General features: G+C 58.8%; 1 protein-coding gene across 5 annotated transcripts in view; it reads left to right on the forward strand.

The window, feature by feature from the left end:
* The window catches only part of ABCG1 (ATP binding cassette subfamily G member 1), a 70,352-nt gene that overhangs the window by 37,586 nt on the left and 14,122 nt on the right, over positions 1–18,644 (forward strand). For all 5 annotated transcript variants that reach the window (XR_007137166.1, XR_007137167.1, XM_047797135.1 and 2 more), the window contains exons 3-8: positions 6,920–7,037; positions 8,694–8,826; positions 11,357–11,407; positions 15,724–15,869; positions 16,061–16,184; positions 17,536–17,650. Coding sequence is in view for 3 of the 5 variants with exons in the window: in XM_047797135.1 (XP_047653091.1) it covers positions 6,920–7,037; positions 8,694–8,826; positions 11,357–11,407; positions 15,724–15,869; positions 16,061–16,184; positions 17,536–17,650 (687 nt within the window). In the remaining 2 variants the exon portion in view is untranslated. The remainder of the gene's footprint in view (positions 1–6,919; positions 7,038–8,693; positions 8,827–11,356; positions 11,408–15,723; positions 15,870–16,060; positions 16,185–17,535; positions 17,651–18,644) is intronic.

Raw genomic sequence — 18,644 nt, forward strand, 5'->3', positions numbered from 1 at the left:
GAGCTGATGGCAGGAAAATATTCATCAGCAGAAAGAAAAAAAGAGAAAGGGATCCCAGAAGTGGGAAAAGCACCAGCAAGCCAGCCGTCCCTCATTTGGATGTGGGCTGCCGGCACCCAGCACGTGTCCCTCCTGTCCCTGCCCCTTCCAACTCAGAGTCCCTGACCACCATCCTCGGATGGCGGGCGGCACCCCGCAGCCCACCCCACAGCCCACCCGGTAAGCTTTGGGGCCTCCTTGTAGCTGCACGTGGACTCGGCAGGGAGGCGTCTCTAGGGGTCTTGGATGTCGCGGGTGGTCAGGTGATGACGGCGATTTGGCTTTTGTATTTGTAAAACCGGCCTCTTGGATGTGCAGAGATGGGAGTGGGCTCAGTGGGGCGGCTTGCTCTGTGCTCTGTTGTCCCCTCCTTGAGGGGAGGTGTCCCAGTGAGGATGCCGGTGGGCAGGGTCTGACGGTGTCTTGGCGACTGGCTGATGGGTGTGGGGGTCCTGGGGGTGGGTGAGAGGGGGCGGGGGCTCCCTCCTGCCGGCCGGCTTCTCTCCACCCACTGGGGACCCTTCCCTGCGACCCTCCTCTCTCAGCTCTTTGCCACGAGGCTCAGAGGAGGAATGCTCTGTGTGACCCCGTCGTACCCACCTTCGGGGGGTCTGAGCACTGAGCTGCCGCTGCTGCCTCAGACCTTAGGACAGCCCGCCCACAAGGGCGCCCCCTGGCCCCCACCTCCATCTCTGCCGGGTGAGACCACAGGCCTCAGTGAGGCGCAGCCAGCGATTGATCGCTCTAGAAAAGCCGCCTCTTGTAAAAAAGACCGCAGCTCCTTACACGAAACCCCAGGGGAGCGAGCCGCTGCTGGAGACAGATGATGAGCCGCTTATTACTGTCTGCGGGTAACGGGGTCGGGGCCAGTGGTCCCCAAGGGGCTCAGGCAACAGGTCCGGTTGTGCCTGCGACACTGCAGCTTGGAACTGCTCGGACCCTCCAAAGGGGCTTGCATCCTCCCCGATGAAAGAGGCCTCGCGCATCCTGGAGAGACGTTTTGGGATTTCTTTATTTTTTGTCCCCTTGAGGATGTTCATAAATTGAGAAAGAAACTGAAGGATGCAGCCTGGCCGGAAGAGGGAGGGGCCCTTCAGAGACACAGAGGGACGGGCACCTCAGCTCTCGGGACATCTGGCCACCTCAGTCCCGAGAGAGGCTACCGGCTCCCAGGTGACCACCGCGGCCTTTGATGACCAAGGGGACCTCATCTTTGCGGGGGTGGGGGGAGGTGTGCGGTTCCTTCCCACCCTCTGTTAAGTGTCCGGTGCAATAGCAGACGAATCACGCATTCCCAAGTGGAGCTGACCGCAGCGATTCACCTGGAGCAAGCCGCCCGTGGGAAGAGGGTGGCGGGGGGGTTGCCCAGACCCCTTCCCCCACTGCACTGCCCAGGCTGGCCGCGGCTCCTGGCCTGGGTGCCAGAGCTACTTTGGAGTCGGGCAGCAGTGCTTGGAATGGAGGCTCCTCTGCTCAGCTGCTGTGTGGCCTCCACAGGTCCTGAGCCCTCTCTGACCCCTCGTTTCTCCTCCGCACCCGGGGCTCAGCATGCTGGGGGGCGTCGGGGGGAGGTCGTGGCACAGCTAGCCCACACGGACCCCAAGGGAGGCTGCTTCCTGCCTCTCCTTCTGGAGCACATTTCCACAGTGAGAAGCCACGTGCCCACGGCCCTGTGGACCTCACAGAACCGTCTAGGTGTGAACAAGCACCGTTGCTCTTTAAAGCACTGTTGGTGGACACGGGACAGGGAAACAGTTGATGAGGCCATTTCTCCCTGGTCTCCTGATTGCGTTCTGGGCAAGAATCAGCTCATCTCAGGGCTTCTGTCCAGTGGGGGTGGGGCTGGGGCAGGGGAGCCCATTTCGGGGCCGGGGCGCATGCCCGCACACAGGCACGCAGGAGAAACTACCGGCCAACGATTTCCCACCAAAAGTGTGTCCCTCAATTTCTCCACAGCAAAAGAGGTTTGTCTGCATTTCTGAGGGAAGAAATTTCTATTCTGGCAGGTCGGGGGGGGGTGTAGAGTGTCCTCCTCTGATGAAATAGCCACATCCTGGGAGTTCTAGTTGTGATTCAAAACCAGGAGTTCCTGTCGTGGCTCAGCAGGTTAAGAACCCGACTTATCCATGAGGATGTGGGTTTGATCCCTGGCCTCCCTCAGTGGGTTAAGGATCCAGTGTTGCCATGAGCTGCGGTGTAAGTCACAGACAAGGCTCGGCTCTGGCGCTGCTGAGGCTGTGCTGCAGGCCAGCAGTTGCAGCTCTGATTCAACCCCTAGCCTGGGAACGTCCGTATGCCACAGGTGTGGCCCTAAAAAGAAAAAGAGATTCAGAAGCAGTCACCCACTGCAGGGATGGCAGGGAGCCTGAGGGTCCCAGGGCCTCCGTCCGTCATCCGGTGTCTTGATCTGGGGGGCCGACTCCCAGGTGGTTGGTTCCCTCCGTGGAGTCCTTCACGCCTGCTCTTGGGATGTGTGCGCTTTCCCCCATGCCTTCTCGGCGGCAGTAAAACTGGCATCAGACGTGATTACTCAGAAGTGAGCGGGTGTTTGCTGGTGACCTGTGTGCCGTCCCCTGGGCCCGGGTTTACGTCACAGAACGAAAAGACAGAGGGGCCAGTGGCCACTCCATAAGGCAGGGCTGCCCCGCGGAGTGACCTCAGGGACCATTAGGCAGCGGGACTTCTGGGAACTCCTGGGCATTTCCTACTGAGGGAAATTTCCATCGCCAGCAGGGGATTCTGGTCCTGTCGGGGATGGTTGGAAAGGGGCGACACCGAAATGGCGGTGGCGGTCCCTCTGAGTGCGCTTGTGCAGAGAGCTCACCTTCCTAGAGTGAACAGCATAGACACGTTTCCAGGGACCCTGCGCGCCAAGCGTAGTGTCACACACAGGACACACTGCTTAAGACTCTTCTGGTTACATCATCACAGAGCTGACGTCGGGGGGCCTCTGGGGGCAACGTTAAGGCCGGGCAACAAAAGGAGGCATGGACGGGGCAGGAATCAGAGGCCGAGCTCCTATCGGGGTCTCGGCTGGGGGCTGGCCGCCGTCTCACAAACTCAGGATGTCTGGACAGGCTCTTCCCAATAGCGAACATTCTAAAAGGGACTCACTGCAGGTGTCACTAGAAAGCCTCTCGGTCCCACTGAGCGCTTCCTGGTGATAAGCGCCTTTATCTCCCTGTCTTTACAAACAACCACAGCCCCCCCGCCAGCTGGGTGCGGAACGGATGTGTGGGTTTTCTGAACATGTCACACCTCCCCTTGGAAAGGATTAGATCACGGAAAAGTCCCTTCCAATCGGCTTCATTTTCGTGTCGTCGGCGGGTTGTGGAGAAAGCCCTCACTGCTCTACCGTCGTGGTTCTCCTTCCTGCTGCTCGCCGGGCAGGGCAGAGGGCCCGGCCACCAGCTCCGAGCTTAGTGGAACCGGGGGATTGTTTGAAATGCTGTGATAGGTCTGTAGCTCCCTTACAAACACGGCCTGTTTAGCAAGGGTCTTTGTGAAGGAAAATTCTAGAAAGCGAGGCCAGCTTCTCACAGGTGGCTCTTGAAGACCAAAGACGAGTCAGGAGAGGGCTCCCTGGTGCCCTGCTCTAGCCACCCTCCAGCGATGGCATTCCCTGCAACTGCCCAGTGTGACTGGTCTTTGAGCCAGAACCGAACACTGCATTTGACTTTCATCCTCTTCCCCATGAAGAACCACACCCCCCCCCGCACCCCCGCAACACCTGCTCGATGTAAAGCATCAGGGTCTTTGAGACAAACTGACCACAGGCTGGCCAGGGCTCGGTGGCTGAGAGCCCTCGGTTCCCATCTGCCCATCAGCGCATCTGTCCCAACAGTCCTGGGGCCTGGGGAGGGCCGGCCGGGGGGGGGGGCGCGCTCCTGCTGTCTTCTCACTGCACCCTGAGTCCTCTGCATCCTAGGACCACAAAGCTCTCCCACAGGGACCAGCGTCCGAGCAGAGTGCCTTCCCTGGGAGCAGTGGGCCCAGGGCGCGGTCATCTCCCTGCCTGTCGGTCTCTGTCCATTGCGCCGGCTCACCCAGGCCGAGCACCGTGTGAACAAGTGTCCCCAGCACACGGAGGTGGCGGCTTATCCATTATGCCAAGAACAGAGCTGAGCCGAGCTTATGGCGGGAAAGTAGGGCGGCGGGCGGTGCAGCTGCATGCACATTTCTATAAGGGGACAGGACACAAGGCCCTGCAGGGAGGACGCTCTCGTTACATAAATACAGGACGCTCTCCAACGCGGCTCTGATGGGAGAGCTGCCGACCGGCTTCCAGGCCCACAGCGCACACCCTGTCTCCTCGCCCCAGCCGGCGGCGGGCACAGGTACATGGACGTCTGTGTGCGGTGTCACTTTCAAGGGTCTTCCATCCCAAATGCCAGGCTGTGGTTTTGAAAGAAAACACCTTTCTGATATCAGAGGAGCACCCCCGAGAGCATGGACCCCATGGGGGGCCCGCAGGTGAGGACGCATCCCCGGGGCCCTGCAGCGCGTCACACACCCTCCCCACCCCTGGTGCCCCGGGAGCCCGAGGACCCCCGGAGGCATGAGCTGTGAGGCAGGTAACACGCTGAGCTCAACATGTATTGGCTTAGCCCTGGGGTCCATGGTCAGACCCCCAGTTCCAGGCTGGTGGCTGTAAATGACAAGCCCACAGTCTATACCCCACTCTGCCCAGTTCTCCCCTGAAAGGCCAGATGTGCCCCAGCTCCCACACGCCTGTCTGTTCCCGGCGTCCTGGCCGTGGGCATCGCAGCCCATGTGAGCTCCACCCCCAATATTACTATTATCCTCTGGTGCTCCCGTGTGGACCCCAACTCCAAGGGTCAGCCCAGGACTGCGACAGCGGGAGCAGCACCACGGGCCCCGCCAAGGCAGCAGCCTTCCAGATCCCCAAGGTGAGGCCGTCCTCAGGCGTCTGACCCAGGTGCAGACTGCACTTGGCCTCCAGGTGGTCGTGCTCCCCGCCGGCCACCAGTCTGCCTCCTCTGGTGGCTCCAAATTGACAGGAGACCAGCTGGAGATGTGCTCCAAGCTTGGGGAAGGTTTGCTCTGGAGTAACCCCGATGCTGCTGGAATTGCCAGGAGGCCGGTAATGAGCATACACCCAGCCCCGCTGCTCCCTCCGTGATGTCACATGTGTCCCCTAGGGCCGGAGGTCCCGGAGCGCCTGGCCTTCCACAGAGCTCCGTCCCTGGAGGAGCCCCCGCTGGGGCTCGACCCTGCAGCGGAGGGGGCCCGCTGTGCCCGGCTCTTCCTTCCTCTGTCCACTGCGAGGCAAATGGTCCTTCGGGCCCCCGCCTCCACGCTGGCCTCCCTGCTCTCCCCCGCTGCCATCGCCGACGTCCCAGGGGGAGGGGTCAGACTCATCTGCAGTTCTGAGCTGCTTTTCCAGACCAGCCCCTACCCCCCCAACCCCCTGCACCCCACACCTCCACTCCTGGGCCCCTGTCCCATCAGGATGACTGTCTCCAGCCTCCCTGAGGGACTGCTGCTCCTGTGATGAGTCAGGCTGCAGGGCCACGTGCTTCCTGCCTTTGTTTCCGCTTCTCTCTGCCTGATTAACACGGCCTCAGGGACTCCCCATCCATCTCAGGGAGGCACCTGCTGACAGGCTGGGCCATTAAGGGTCCCCTGGGAGAGACAGAGGCAGGCCCAGTCTGGGGCTCGAGTCCACACCCGGGTTCCCAGGTTCGGGCGTCCAGGGAGCGACAGGGGAGAGCCCAGCCAGGGGCTCCTTCAGGCCCCCCCCCCCACCCCATTCTCATCAGACCCTTGCCGCCAAGGGGGCTGAAATGCTGCGTTTGCCGATTCTGATCATTGAAGGGCACGTGCTGGGTGTCTCTTGGGGACCGAGAAGTGTTTCTGCGTCAGGGTCTTCATCGACGAATTTGGTTGCTTCTATTTTAATCTCTGTAGCTCCTCTAACAGCCTCCCTGAACAAAAGGCAACGTGGCTCCATTTGGGATGTGTAGTTTTTTCCTTTTATAAAGCTCGGGGGGAGTTTTGGCAGAAAGTCCAAAGCAATGTGATATAACGGTAAGATGATAAACTTCTTTTTTCTTTTTCTTTTCTCTTTTTTTTAGCAGTCACTCCTATGGCATATGGAAGTTCCCAGGCCAGGGGTCTAATCAGAGCCACATCTGCAACCTACACCACAGCCACGGCAACACCAGATCCTTAACCCACTGAGCCAGGCCAGGGATCGAACCTGCATTCTCAGAGACAATGTCGGGTCCTTAACCCGCTGAGCCACAGTGGGAACTCCCCAAATGAGAAACTTTTAATGACCAGTTATTAATCTATGAATCAGTTCATTATGATAATGATTTGTGAATAAATTCTATATACATAAGGTATATGTAGGTAGAGTATAAGTCGATAACTTATGAATGAAGTAATTCATTCATCATTTAATTGATAAAGGCACGGATTCACCATCACGGCTGGTGGTGTGACCCTGGGTGAGGATCTGTTCACACTGGCTGCGGGGCCTGGACAGGTCACCCAGGCCTCCCGGCTGGACGCTGCTTCCTTAATCTGAAAGCAGTATGATAGATTCCTTGTACTTTAGATGATGTCTGTGAAAGCGCTTTGCAGCCTGTAACGCTTTATAACCGCCGGTACGTATCACGAACACAACCCATGAAATACAACTGAGGGAGGAGGAGGCGGAGGCCTCAACCAGACTCGGGGTCTGTTTTCTTGCCGAGACCACGGCATTTTTATGAGTCCTATGGTGTAAAAAGCCTGGCCCTTGGCCTTGGTTCTGCAGGCAGGCGTGCTGTGTGTTTGCCTCTGCGGTGTGGGGGCAAAAACCAGGGAGTTTTGGGATGGTTGGAAAACAAGTGTGATCTGCTTTTTTCAGGGTACAAGACCCTTCTGAAAGGCATTTCCGGGAAATTCAACAGTGGAGAGCTGGTGGCCATCATGGGTCCTTCCGGGGCTGGGAAGTCCACACTCATGAACATCCTGGCCGGATACAGGTGAGCGGAGCCCCGCCGGGGGTCGGCCGGGCCAACGGCATCCTGACTGCTCCATCCCACCGCTTCTTACGGCTTCGGGCAGGCGGCAGGGGCGCCCGAGGGGCGTCCTCCACTAAGAGACCCTGGAGTCTGATGGGAGCAGAGCTCCAGGCTTTGGGGGCATCAGAAGGAGGCACCTGCTCATTGTCACCTGGCGGTGGCCTGGGAGGCTGCGCTCAGGGGAGGGAGGTCCCGGGGCAGAAGGGCCAGGGGCAGCCTGAGTCGGCTGAGCCTCGGCAGGCCTGGCGGGACAGGAAGGAGCAGAGGGGTCCAGGTGTGGGGGGATGGCAGGAGGAGGCACTGTGACAGGTGTGAATGAAGGTCCCAGGTCAGAAGAGAAGAGGAACCGTCAGGTTCCGCCTGGGGCCACATTAGCTCTTCTGATGTGTGGAAACCATGGCACGTACGAATGACTAGAAAAGGGACACTTCAGAAGTGCTGACAAAACACTCTCTTAAAGCCAATTCTCTCCAAATCTCAGGCCTTCCTTTTGCTACTTTAGCAAAAGAATTTTAAAAATAATTTTATTTACGGGCTAAAAAGAGACAAATCTCCCCATTTCCTTAGGACTTCTGAATTACGCCCTAATCCTGGGAATTAGGTTTTTTAAAAAATCTCACTTGTGGCCGATTCCTGTCTGTTGCATTCACAGCTAAAGGTCAGAGCCGAACTCCCAACACCCAGCGTCATGTGGGGGACACAGGAGGTGGGGGGGTAGCTTCTGCTCTGTGGGCACCGCTTTCCAGCGTGTCCCACACCCACAGCTCCTGCCCAGTAGCAACCTAGAGACAGGGGCCGGGCTCCCAGCCTGGTTCTTGGGGAGCCAGTCGATGCCACCCATTCCCTGGTGGAAAGAAGGGGCCCATGGTCACAGTCGGGGCTGAAACCACATGCAACCTCCCTGGGCTCTGTAGACCCCCCGTGTTTCTGCTCTTTGCGGCATCTGGGAGGCAGGGCTGGAGAAAGTGATGCCCATGGCTCCCATGTGCCCCTGGGCTGAGATGATGCCCCCAGAAGATGCATCTGTGAATGAGGGCGTGAGTACCGCACCCCGCCATCTCCACGGTACACGTGGGAACCCCCTGCTGCCGTCAGAGAGCACAACTTGCCATCCGCTTGGCCAAGCGGGCCCAGGGCCAGGACATCCCCTCTGTGAGCCACCTGAGCCCCCAGAGCCCACCCTGTCCTCCCAGACAGCAGCGTTATGCTGGCCCAGGGACAGCTCTGATGTGGCGGCCACACCCTGGACGGGCCTCTGGGGCAGTTGGCGAAGCCTCGGTTACTCACGGGATTGTTCAGAGGCAGAGCCAGGGCTGCCCGTGGGACCTCGTGGCCACGTGTTGGAGCATCCTTGCCTGTCTTCCTTGATTTGGTCCATAGGCACCTGTCACGGACGTGCCGCCCCGAGTGGCCTCACACCTGCTTCGCTCTCCATGCCAGGTGTTTCCTCTGTGCTTTTCCCTCCTCTGAGAGCTGCCGCCATTCCAGCCTCAGGTCCCCACCCGGCTTGGGGGCCCCTCTGGTCCGGCTGGAAGATGCTGCGCGGGGCCGGCTTCTCTCCCTCCCCAGGCCCTGGGGGAGGAGTCGAGCTGACATTTCGTCTCGCCGGCTTTGCAGGGAGACCGGCATGAAGGGCGAGGTCCTCATCAACGGCCACCCGCGGGACCTGCGCTGCTTCCGGAAGGTGTCCTGCTACATCATGCAGGACGACATGCTGCTGCCGCACCTGACCGTGCAGGAGGCCATGATGGTGAGCAGCCCGGGGCCACCCGCCCCCACTCCTCCCGCTAGACGGGGCGGCTCCAGTGCGGGCTCTGCCAGGCGGCCCGCAGGTGGAAGCACCCCTCCCTTGCGCCTGCTTCGCCGGGCGGGCTGTCCAGATAGATTCCCCACCCCCATCCCAAGATCCTGGGTTCGTAGACCCCAGATGGCACATGGAGATCAAGTTTCTGAGAAGGTTATTAACCAGGCTGCTGGCGGTGACCCTTCTGGGGTGACCGCGGTCCTACCCCCACGGGCCAAGGGTCTTTCCTTCCCATCACGGTTCTGTAGCTTTGGGCCCAAGTTCCAGGCCATCTGGGGCCTGGGTTAGGGCCCCGGGGGTCTAGATCTCCCACTTGCCTGCCTGCCAGGTGGGGGTGAAACCAGCATTTGTTGCACACCCACGGGATCAGGCCTGCACACACAGCCTGGCCCCGTCATCACACATGCAGTTCTGCAGAAGCACAGGCGTTTAGCAGTTAGCCTGGGCGGCCCAGAGAGTGGGCTCCAGGATGGCCGTGGCCTGGCCGTGCTCCTTGGACGACCATGACCCAGCCAAGCGTCAAGTGAGCAGGGAGCCACTGACCCATGTGTGGGCCGTGGGAGCCCCTCGAGAGCCGCCCAGCCAGGGAGGTCAGGAGGTCAGTGGGCAGCCTTGTCCTCACGGGGTGTGTGTGCCTGAGCTGCTTGCTTCCTTGCCATCTCCTCGTCCACAGACAAGGCAGGGCCTGGCCTCCAGGCCGCTCCTGACACACGGGCTGTCCCCTGCCTATCTGGGCAGCAGCAGGCCATTCATCTTACGTTTCTGCCTGGAGGGCTGGCTCTTGTCCTGGGGGCTCCTGACGTGCACGGGGCAAGGCTTCCTCTCTGCAGGGTCTCAGAGGGGCGCCTGCCCAGCCTTTCACCTGAAGGGCAGGTCCCGGGCATCCTTAGCTCAGCAAAGAGAAGCAGAGAAGGTGTTGGGTGATTGGCTTTCCAACCCTCTTTGTGGGGAAACAGAACAGCTTTAGGCTGGTTCTCAGGCACCAACCTGGTCCCGGTAACCCTGCAGCTGGGCCTCAACCAGCAGCCCCGAGCACTGGGTGGCCCTGACCTGTGGTTTCTTGGGCCTCCGAGGGGGCATTCTGATGGGGGAACTCAGGAGGAGTTTGAAAATACGAAGCTTGGAGTTCCCGTCATGGCTCAGTGGTTAATGAACCTGACTAGGCTCTGTGAGGATGCAGGTTCAATCCCTGGCCTCCCTCAGTGGGTTAAGGATCTGGCGTTGCTGTGAGCTGTGGTGTAGGCTGGCCGCTGTAGCTCCCACTCGACCCTGAGCCTGGGAACCTCCATATGCCGTGGGAGCAGCCCTAGAAAAGGCAAAAGACAAAATAAATAAATAAATAGGATGCTCTCGGTGGGAAATACGCACTTTATACCTAGGTGTTCATTCCCGAAAGGCCACTTCACCTTCGTCTGGGGCGACCCGAGCTTCGCTGCTCAGAGTCACTGAGTTAAACACCTGGTCACTGTTGGAGACACTTTGGTTTCCAGCTCGGTTGCTGCTGCCTTTGCAAACAAGACTGGGGCCTCCTGCGGTCCCCTCCACCTTCCCCTCACCCGCCATCAGGCTCTGCCATGAAATCCATTGATTTTTCAGAATGAAAGTGAACTAGATGTTGGTTCTGAGGACTGCGCCATCCTTTTGATAAATGCTGTCAGGCTGAGTGGGTGAGAAATGGTACCTGTCACTCTGCAGGGTCCAGCCACACGCTTAGGGATGCTGTGGGCCACCGGCCATTGGCTGTGCATTTCCTGTCCTGCTCCTGACCTGCAACCACCAGGCCGACCAAGACGTGCCACTCGGTGTCACGAGGCAGGCGGTGGCCCTGTCTGACGCTGGGACCTCTTGGCCCCTCTCCCTGCATCTCAGGCTCTCGTGGGGCCTCAGGGCATTCTCCCTAGATCACCGTTGTGCCGATGAGGAGGCCGAGGTCCTTGCTCCCAAGGTCACAGGAGTTGGCAGAGTGGAACCGAGGCAGATGCTGGGCGTGACAATGGTTACACAGGCCTCAGCGCCCAGGGTCAGGGGACCCGTGCTGCGCTGGCGAGCAGGCCCTCGAATGAAGCAAAACAACAGCCACAGCAAAACTGGAGCCCTCCTACGTCCCACTCGCCAATTTCCAGTGTCAAAACACTCCCACTGCAGATAACTAAGCCATCAGCGCTTTAACAGGTGGCTTGTGAATTTCCAAAGTAGCACCCGTGCCCTTCAACCCCCCGATGCCTGCGGATTCCTTCTCCCTCGGTTGCCCACATCAAAGTTGACAGCAGAGAATCCCACTGAGATGACAGGACACCTCCCAGACTTGACTGCCCTCCCGGATCCCCCTGAGCTCGGCCAGGGCAGATGGGAAGCCCAGGCCTCCCAGGATGTGTCCTCTGTCACCGGGCAGCTCAGCCCCTGGGGCTCTGGGCCCACAGTTGCTGAGGGAGTTTGATCTGTTCTGATGTCACACTGTTACCCTCGTCCCCTGCAGGTGTCCGCACACCTGAAGCTCCAGGAGAAGGACGAAGGCAGGAGAGAGATGGTAAGCATGCATGCACGCGTGGGCCAGAACTGCATGAAATCCACTTGGCAGATGTGGGAGGGGGGCTTTTGTGCTCTTTTAGTTTGTGGTTTGGAGCCGCTGTCTGCGTGTGCGGCACTGCCGCATGTGCTCAGGCTGGCCCACCAGCGCCTGGAGTGACCACGCGGCCACCAGCCTCTCAGACACAGGCGCCAGCACACAGACACAGGGAGGGTGTGGCAGGATCCAGCCTCAGGTTGGACCCAGCGCGCTGCCCCTTCTAGTGCCGAATACACTTTAAATCCATTGTTTCCTTATGAAACACTAACAATGAAGATGGTTAGTCATTCATTTAAAAATAACCAGCCTCCACCTCCACACGAACTGCGAGAAGAAATTTAGAAGAATTAACCAGCCTTTCAAAAATAGCATACACAAGTTTCTGGGAGGACAGAGACCTTCTAATTCTGTTTGTTGTCTATTTTTTTTCTTTTTTCTTTTTCTTTTTGCTTCCCTAGAACCCCAGGCAGCATGGGGGTGTTGGGAGAGCAGACCCAGCAGGGAGCGCCTGCAAGCCCCGTTAGTGGGGGGCAGGCCGTTTATATTATATATGCAACGTTGTTTTGTCTTGCGATGCCCTGTAGGATCACAGGTTTAGCAGTGGAAAGAGAGGATCTGCAGGGTTAGTGCCAAGGCTGCGACTGGGCTCTTGAGGTTTTGGTGTAAAACGGAATGACTGATAGAAAAGCCAAACACGGAGGAAATGTTAAGAGTGACGCGTGCAAGCTCTGTGCCCTCTCCTGTCGCGCACAGCAGTTGATATTGTGTGACACCAACCACCCTGGCACCCCGGGTACCTTTAGCCCCGCCTCCCCGCCCCACCCCGCCCCGCACCTCCTTGCATTGTGCCCTGCGGCGGCGGTGGTGTCGGCGGAGGCGGCGGAACTTTCCAGATTCAGCCAGGCATGGAGGGCAGGGGAGGAGAGCCCCATGTCTATGGCCAGTAAAAGCTCCTCCTCGCCGCCGTGGAGGTGTTTCACGTGGACCCTAATTCTGCACTTGAAGGGCGTAAAATGGATCAACGGAACCCAAAACGGAGAGGCGGGACTAACGTGGAGGCGCAGGTGCTTTCATCCTCTGTGAAGGCACAGGGCTGGGTGGGACTCGGCTGTGCAGGCTGAGAGCAGAGGGCCACTAGGACCGCTAGTCTGTTCTGAACAGCCTGCCTCAGACACGCAGGGTAAGCAGCCTGGGGGTGCGGGGAGCCTCGCTTGGCCAGGGGAGGACCAGTGTGCAGCTACCATGTGGGGGAGCAGACGAGGGAAGTCGGAGGGTCCTACAGGCACAGAGGGGCCTGTGGTGAAGCAGAGCTAAGCCTAGGAGAGGCCCCCTTCAGGCCTGGCCTCCTGGAGCCCACCAGACAGCCTTGGGCCGTGGCTTCCATCCCTCACCAGGGCCAGCTCCCCGGTGGGAGAAGCCGAGTTGGAGGATGTCTTTAGCATCTGGGCTCCACGGATACACGTGGCCCATGAGGACGTGGGCCGTGGATGACTTATCTGCAGCATCGCCCTGCGCGGGAAAGGGGGCTGGGGGAGGAGCTTTGAAGGGCGGGACGACGAGCTCGAGCGTCTCTGCGGACTCCACCCAGAGCACCGCCCCATCCTTCTGCCCCTGCGCTGGCTATGACCGCCAAGTCACAGGCCTGCAGAAGCCGGCTTCCGGCCCCCGTCGGGTATCTGGAAAAGGTCTTGGGGCTGTCCCGGAGCCCCCCTGCCTGTTTGCACAGAAGGCACAGGCTCGATGGCCCTCTTGGCGGGGAGCGGAGGTGTCTGGGGAGGCGGGTCCATGTGCCCATCCTCCACGTGCTGGGTGGCGGCTCAGAGCAGAAGAGCACCCCGCAGTCTCCGCTGGGTCACAGAGCGGTGATGCCACCTCAGTGAGGGTCTTCTCGCTGCCCGGCTGAGTGGTCCCAGGAAGTGGGACCTGCACCTGTCTGCAGACCGCTCTGCCGCTGGACTGAGCCAGCCCCCCCCCCCCCCCCGCACCCCCGAGGGGGGCGGCGGTGGCGGGGAGGGGGGGGCGCTCCTGGTCCTGCAAGCGCTTCTCACCGTGTTACCGAGTCAAGTGCGGGCTGCTCGTCGCTTGGAAAAAAAAGCAATACTTGCAAAAGTTGGAAAGAAAGTTGCTTTTAATCAGAACACGGACAGTCTGCAGAGTGGTGGGCTCGGGAGCCCTCAAACAAGCTCCTAAGATTCTGCTCAGCCTTGAAGGTTTTTAAAAGGAAGAAGAGACGTGACCCCTGTCCTCATGGAGACGGGGGTCGGAGTGGGCCCATCCCCCGCGGCGGGCAGGCGGGCTCACGCCTCTGATCTTTCTTTAGATGCTGTCTTGTTCACACAGTTTGTGAGGGGACTGAAGGGGAAGCTAGGGACAAGGCCAGGTCATCCGTTAATTACTTATTCTCATTTCTACTCTTTAATCTACGGAAAGAACAGACAGATGAGGCAGATTAGATCACTGTGTGATCCAAAGATGTGAAAGCCACGCTTGGGCGCAAGAGGAGGCGGGCAGGGGGCACTTGGCTTAAAGTTGGTGGCAGACAAAGGGGCTCCCGTGGAGAGCTTTTTCCTGGACGGCAGGCCGCCTACACCTGGAAGCCCCCAGCTTGGCTGGGTGGACCTGCCTCCGGGGCCTCAGCCACGCAGGGTCGGCGCCAGCAGAACCCATCCGCAGGCCCAGTGATTGTTTCCAGGGAGGGCGCCCAGAGGGCTGCCTGGCTCCACGCCCTAAGTCCTAGCTGTTTACATCTCGAGGAAACACAGTAGAATAGGCTGTTCCAGCAGGTCCTGGAGTGTTGCCACGGCCTCTCTTGTTTCCCAGAAAAGCAGCCTAGGCCCTCAGAGCCCAGCCAGGGGGCTTCCTCAGCAGCAAGGGCTCCGGAGCTGGGACATGGATTTTCCTGATTGTCTTAAAACCAAACCAGCCTGCAGAGCGTTACTCTTAAGAGAAACCGGAACAAGATGCCCACCTGGGGCAGAAGCAGGAGGAAGCACGACCCTGACCTCTGCTCCCAGCATCCGCTCGGCGGGGAGAGGGCAGGTGGGGGGGGCGGGCTTTGTTCTGTACCATGGGCCTGGGCTCCTAGAGCGCCGTGGCGCCGTGTCATCCTGCGAAAGCCAATGGACCGTCTCCACGAGGGAAAGTGTGCCCGAAAGAGGCCGAGCAGGACTCGAACCCGTATCTGTCTGACCCATCTGCTCCCTGGCAAGTGCGGCAGCCGTGTCCTGGCTCTTCCCATCCCCAAAGCCCCATCTTGTCCTGACCGAGCCTGAGTAATTCCAGAGCTGGGTGGACATTTTCTTCCTCGCAAGTTCCTTCCCTTTTTGGATGAGCTCAGCTCCCCAGGGAAGCCACTGGACTGGGGTTCACCCGCTGCTGCCACCGGGGGCTGGGACCATGGCCGAGTGAATCCTGGCAGGACCTCTATGGCAGGCTGTCCCTGGGAGATGACTCCGGCGTGGAGGCAGGGAGGGTGGCAGCTGACATCCGCCTTCCTGCGGTCACCTCCGAGAAGATGCCAGGATGGACCTTGAACCCTGAACCTGCAGCTGACACTGACCCCACTGCCTGCCCTGGAGTCTGCGGACCTTCCTGCTCCCTGAGTCAAAGCTGGGTCAGTCATCCAGAGCAGCGAGGGGAGCTCACTGCACGCTGGGCTTCTGCTATCGGCTAGAAGCAATTTCATCTCCTTCTGCCACGTCCGAGACCTTCTTCACCGTTTACAAGTGAAAAAAAGCCTTCAGCCCTTCTTTCCGAGAGACCTGGCCTCTGGGGTCGTGTCCACAGGAGCTGTGTGCACCAGTCAGAGCATCGCTGATAGCTGCCGTCGAGTAAACGCTTTCGATGTGTCAAGTCCTTGATCCCTTATTTGTGAAACCATCGGGGCGGCTGTTCCCTCTGTGCTGGTCAGAAGCCTGACCACCGTCCCCCTGTGTGTCCACTGACCCACATCCTTTCTGAAATGTTTTTCCAGCGTCTTTGCTGCCCTGCGTCCTGAGCTAGGCTTACAAGGGAAGGAAGGGCCTTGCCAGGTCACCAGGGGGATCCAGCTCAGGGGGTCTGGCTCCAGCCCTGCCTCTCCGCCAGCTGGGTCCAGATCAGGACCTTGGGGCTTGGAAACTCGCCTGCCCACTTGGCAGTGAGCAGGCTGGGATGGCCCCCACTGTGCACGTCCACCGGAATGTGTGCGCGGGTGGGGTGGGAGGCGGCTGGGGGTATAGGTGTGAGGTGTGCCGGGCGGTCCCTGACTCCACCCTGGCCCTGCCCCATCCCCCCAGGTCAAGGAGATCCTGACGGCCCTGGGCCTGCTGTCGTGCGCCAACACGCGAACGGGCAGCCTCTCGGGCGGCCAGCGCAAACGCCTGGCCATCGCGCTGGAGCTGGTCAACAACCCTCCTGTCATGTTCTTCGATGAACCCACCAGGTAATGGGGGCTCCGGTCCCTGCCCTCTGGCTGGCAGTTTTCACTGGTGGCCGCAGGAGGTGACACCTCTGACTCCCCACCCCGGCTGACGGGGGCTCAGGGCCACCTGGGCAGACCCCAGCCAGGGGGCGCTGCGTGTGTGGGCCATGGTTGGGGTCCCGCAGGTGTCTCAGGGGCCCCTCTCCTTGCAGCGGCCTGGACAGCGCCTCGTGCTTCCAGGTGGTCTCCCTGATGAAAGGCCTGGCCCAGGGAGGGAGGTCCATCGTCTGCACCATCCACCAGCCCAGCGCCAAGCTCTTCGAGCTCTTCGACCAGGTACGGAGCCCCTGCTAGGATCAGCCCAAGGGACGCCAGATCCCGGGGCCGCACAGCCTCCCCTTAGTTCCCAAGGGTGTCTTCAGTTTCGAGTGGCCTGGGATGTTAGGTGTGTAAGACCTTGGTGCCATAAACGGCTCAGGTGGCCAGGCAAGAGGAGGTAGGAAGAGCTCTCTCTGGGGCTGCTGTCCAGCCCCAGAGTCTGGGCAAAAGTCATGGCATTGCTGCGGCTTCATTCCCCACTCCTGTTGCATGGGGGAACACCTGCCATACAGAATGAGATAGCAGGTGATCTTTGTACAATATCATCTCTCATAGAAAGCTTAGGTTTTATTTTATGTTATTTTATTTTTTTGTCTTTTTAGGGCCACACCCACAGCGTATGGAAGTTCCCAGGCTAGGGGTCCAATCGGAGCCACTGCTGCCAGCCTACGCCAGAGCCACAGCAACGCCAGATCTGAGCCGCGTCTGCAACCTACACCAGAGCTCACCACAACACCGGATCCTTAACCCCCTGAGCAAGGCCAGGGATCGAACCCGCAACCTCATGGTTCCTAGTCGGATTCGTTTCTGCTGCGCCAAAATGGGAACTCCGAAATCTTAGGTTTTGATATTATCCTGAGGGAAAAAATACGTCCCAAGGAATGAAATGTGTGTAGCTCCAACATCTTTCCTGAGCAGCTGCTTAGCCTGAGGGGAAAGAGGAACATCACAATGTAATTCCTGGTCCTGTGATATCCTGTCTTCCCTGACTTACCATGGACTTCCCTCTGAACTTTGACAAAGTCCTTGGGAGGTAGAAAGATTCTCCTGAGAGAGAAAGCGATGGATGGATTGACGGACGGACGAATGGATGGATGGATAGATGGGTGGGTGGATGGATGGACGGATGGATGGTTGATGGATGGATGAGTGGATTGATGGATAGATGGGTGGGTAGGTAGATGGATGGATAGATGGATGGTTGGATGGATAATTGATAGATGGATGAGTGGATAGATGGACAGATGGGTGGGTGGGTAGATGGATGGGTGAGTTGGATGGATGGCTGATGGATGGATGAGTGGATAGATGGACAGATGGGTGGGTGGGTAGATGGATGGGTGAGTTGGATGGATGGCTGATGGATGGATGAGTGGATGGATGGATAGATGGGTGGGTGGATGGGTGTGTTGATGGCCGGCTGGCTGAATGGGTGGGGTATGTGTGGCTAGGTAGATGGGTAGACGGGTGAGTGTGTGGATGGATGGATAGATGAGTGGACGGGTAAGTGGGCGGATGGGTGGGTTGAAAGCTCCTCTTGCTTTTCAGAGGAGGGAAGGGTTGATGTTTCTCATCTCCTTTTTTCCAGCTCTATGTCCTCAGTCAAGGGCAGTGTGTGTACCGGGGAAAAGTCTCAAATCTTGTACCGTATTTGAGGGATTTAGGTCTGAATTGCCCAACCTACCACAACCCAGCTGATTTTGGTAAGTAGATCCTTGACCGGCCGGAAGGAAGAGAAAGGGGTTCTTTTCCATTCTTGGTGGGTTTCGCTTTTACCCGAGGCTTCCAAGTCAAGATCCACAGATCGCTCAAGTACCACCCTGTGGGAGCACTTTTAAGAACAGATATAAAAAGAGGTCTTTCTTCCAGATGGAACCTGGGAATGACAATAGACCACCTATTGTTAGGAGACATACTTCCTAATACTTTACCGGGTTATGCTTCCGATCTAAAGGAAGTTATGTCTAAGAAGAAATAACGTTAAAAAAATTTGTTTTTGTATTGACCAATGGAGACTTAAAATGCTGATTTAAATTTTGATCAAACACAACAACAAGGTGACCCTGAGAGTCCAGAGACCGGGTCTATGTCCGAGTTACCCCTCCTGACACGGAGGTCCTGACGTTGGTGGCCTCTGTGCTTCGTGGCCAATCACCCTGTCACTTACACGGACTTGAGTTTTATGAGCCCCTCCCTCGATGCTCTGCCTCTGGCCCCCCTCCTGGCCCAGGCCTCCCAAGTCACTTTCCCAGCAGATCCACCTGTCATGCTGGCCGCACATCTACCTGCCAACCACACAGCCTCCTCCAGCCACTGCCTCCCAAACCAGCTCCTTCTTCCCTCATCAGACCTGCCCCCCACCCCGAGCCCGAGCCCGCTCTCCACGCGGGAGACCTCACCCACCCCTGGCTTTCTCTTTCCTCTCAAGCTTTGTATTTACCGAACCACCAGGCGCTGGAACCCACTGACCCAGTCCCGTTCTCCGCCTCGGCCACCATCCCATCCGACCATAGTGTCCTGCTTTCCTGCGGTGGCCGTAACAAAGGACCACAAACTAGGTGCCCTGAAACAACAGAAATTCATGCTCTCCGGGTCCTGGGGGCCGTCCGTCAGGGTGGCAGCCGGGCCCGGCTCCCTCTGGGCTCTAGCAGAGGGACCTTTCTTCCTCTCCCAGCTTCTGGGGGCTCCAGGCTCCCT

The sequence above is a fragment of the Phacochoerus africanus genome, chromosome 1 (genome assembly GCF_016906955.1).
Source record: "Phacochoerus africanus isolate WHEZ1 chromosome 1, ROS_Pafr_v1, whole genome shotgun sequence".
In the NCBI taxonomy this organism is placed as follows: domain Eukaryota; kingdom Metazoa; phylum Chordata; class Mammalia; order Artiodactyla; family Suidae; genus Phacochoerus; species Phacochoerus africanus.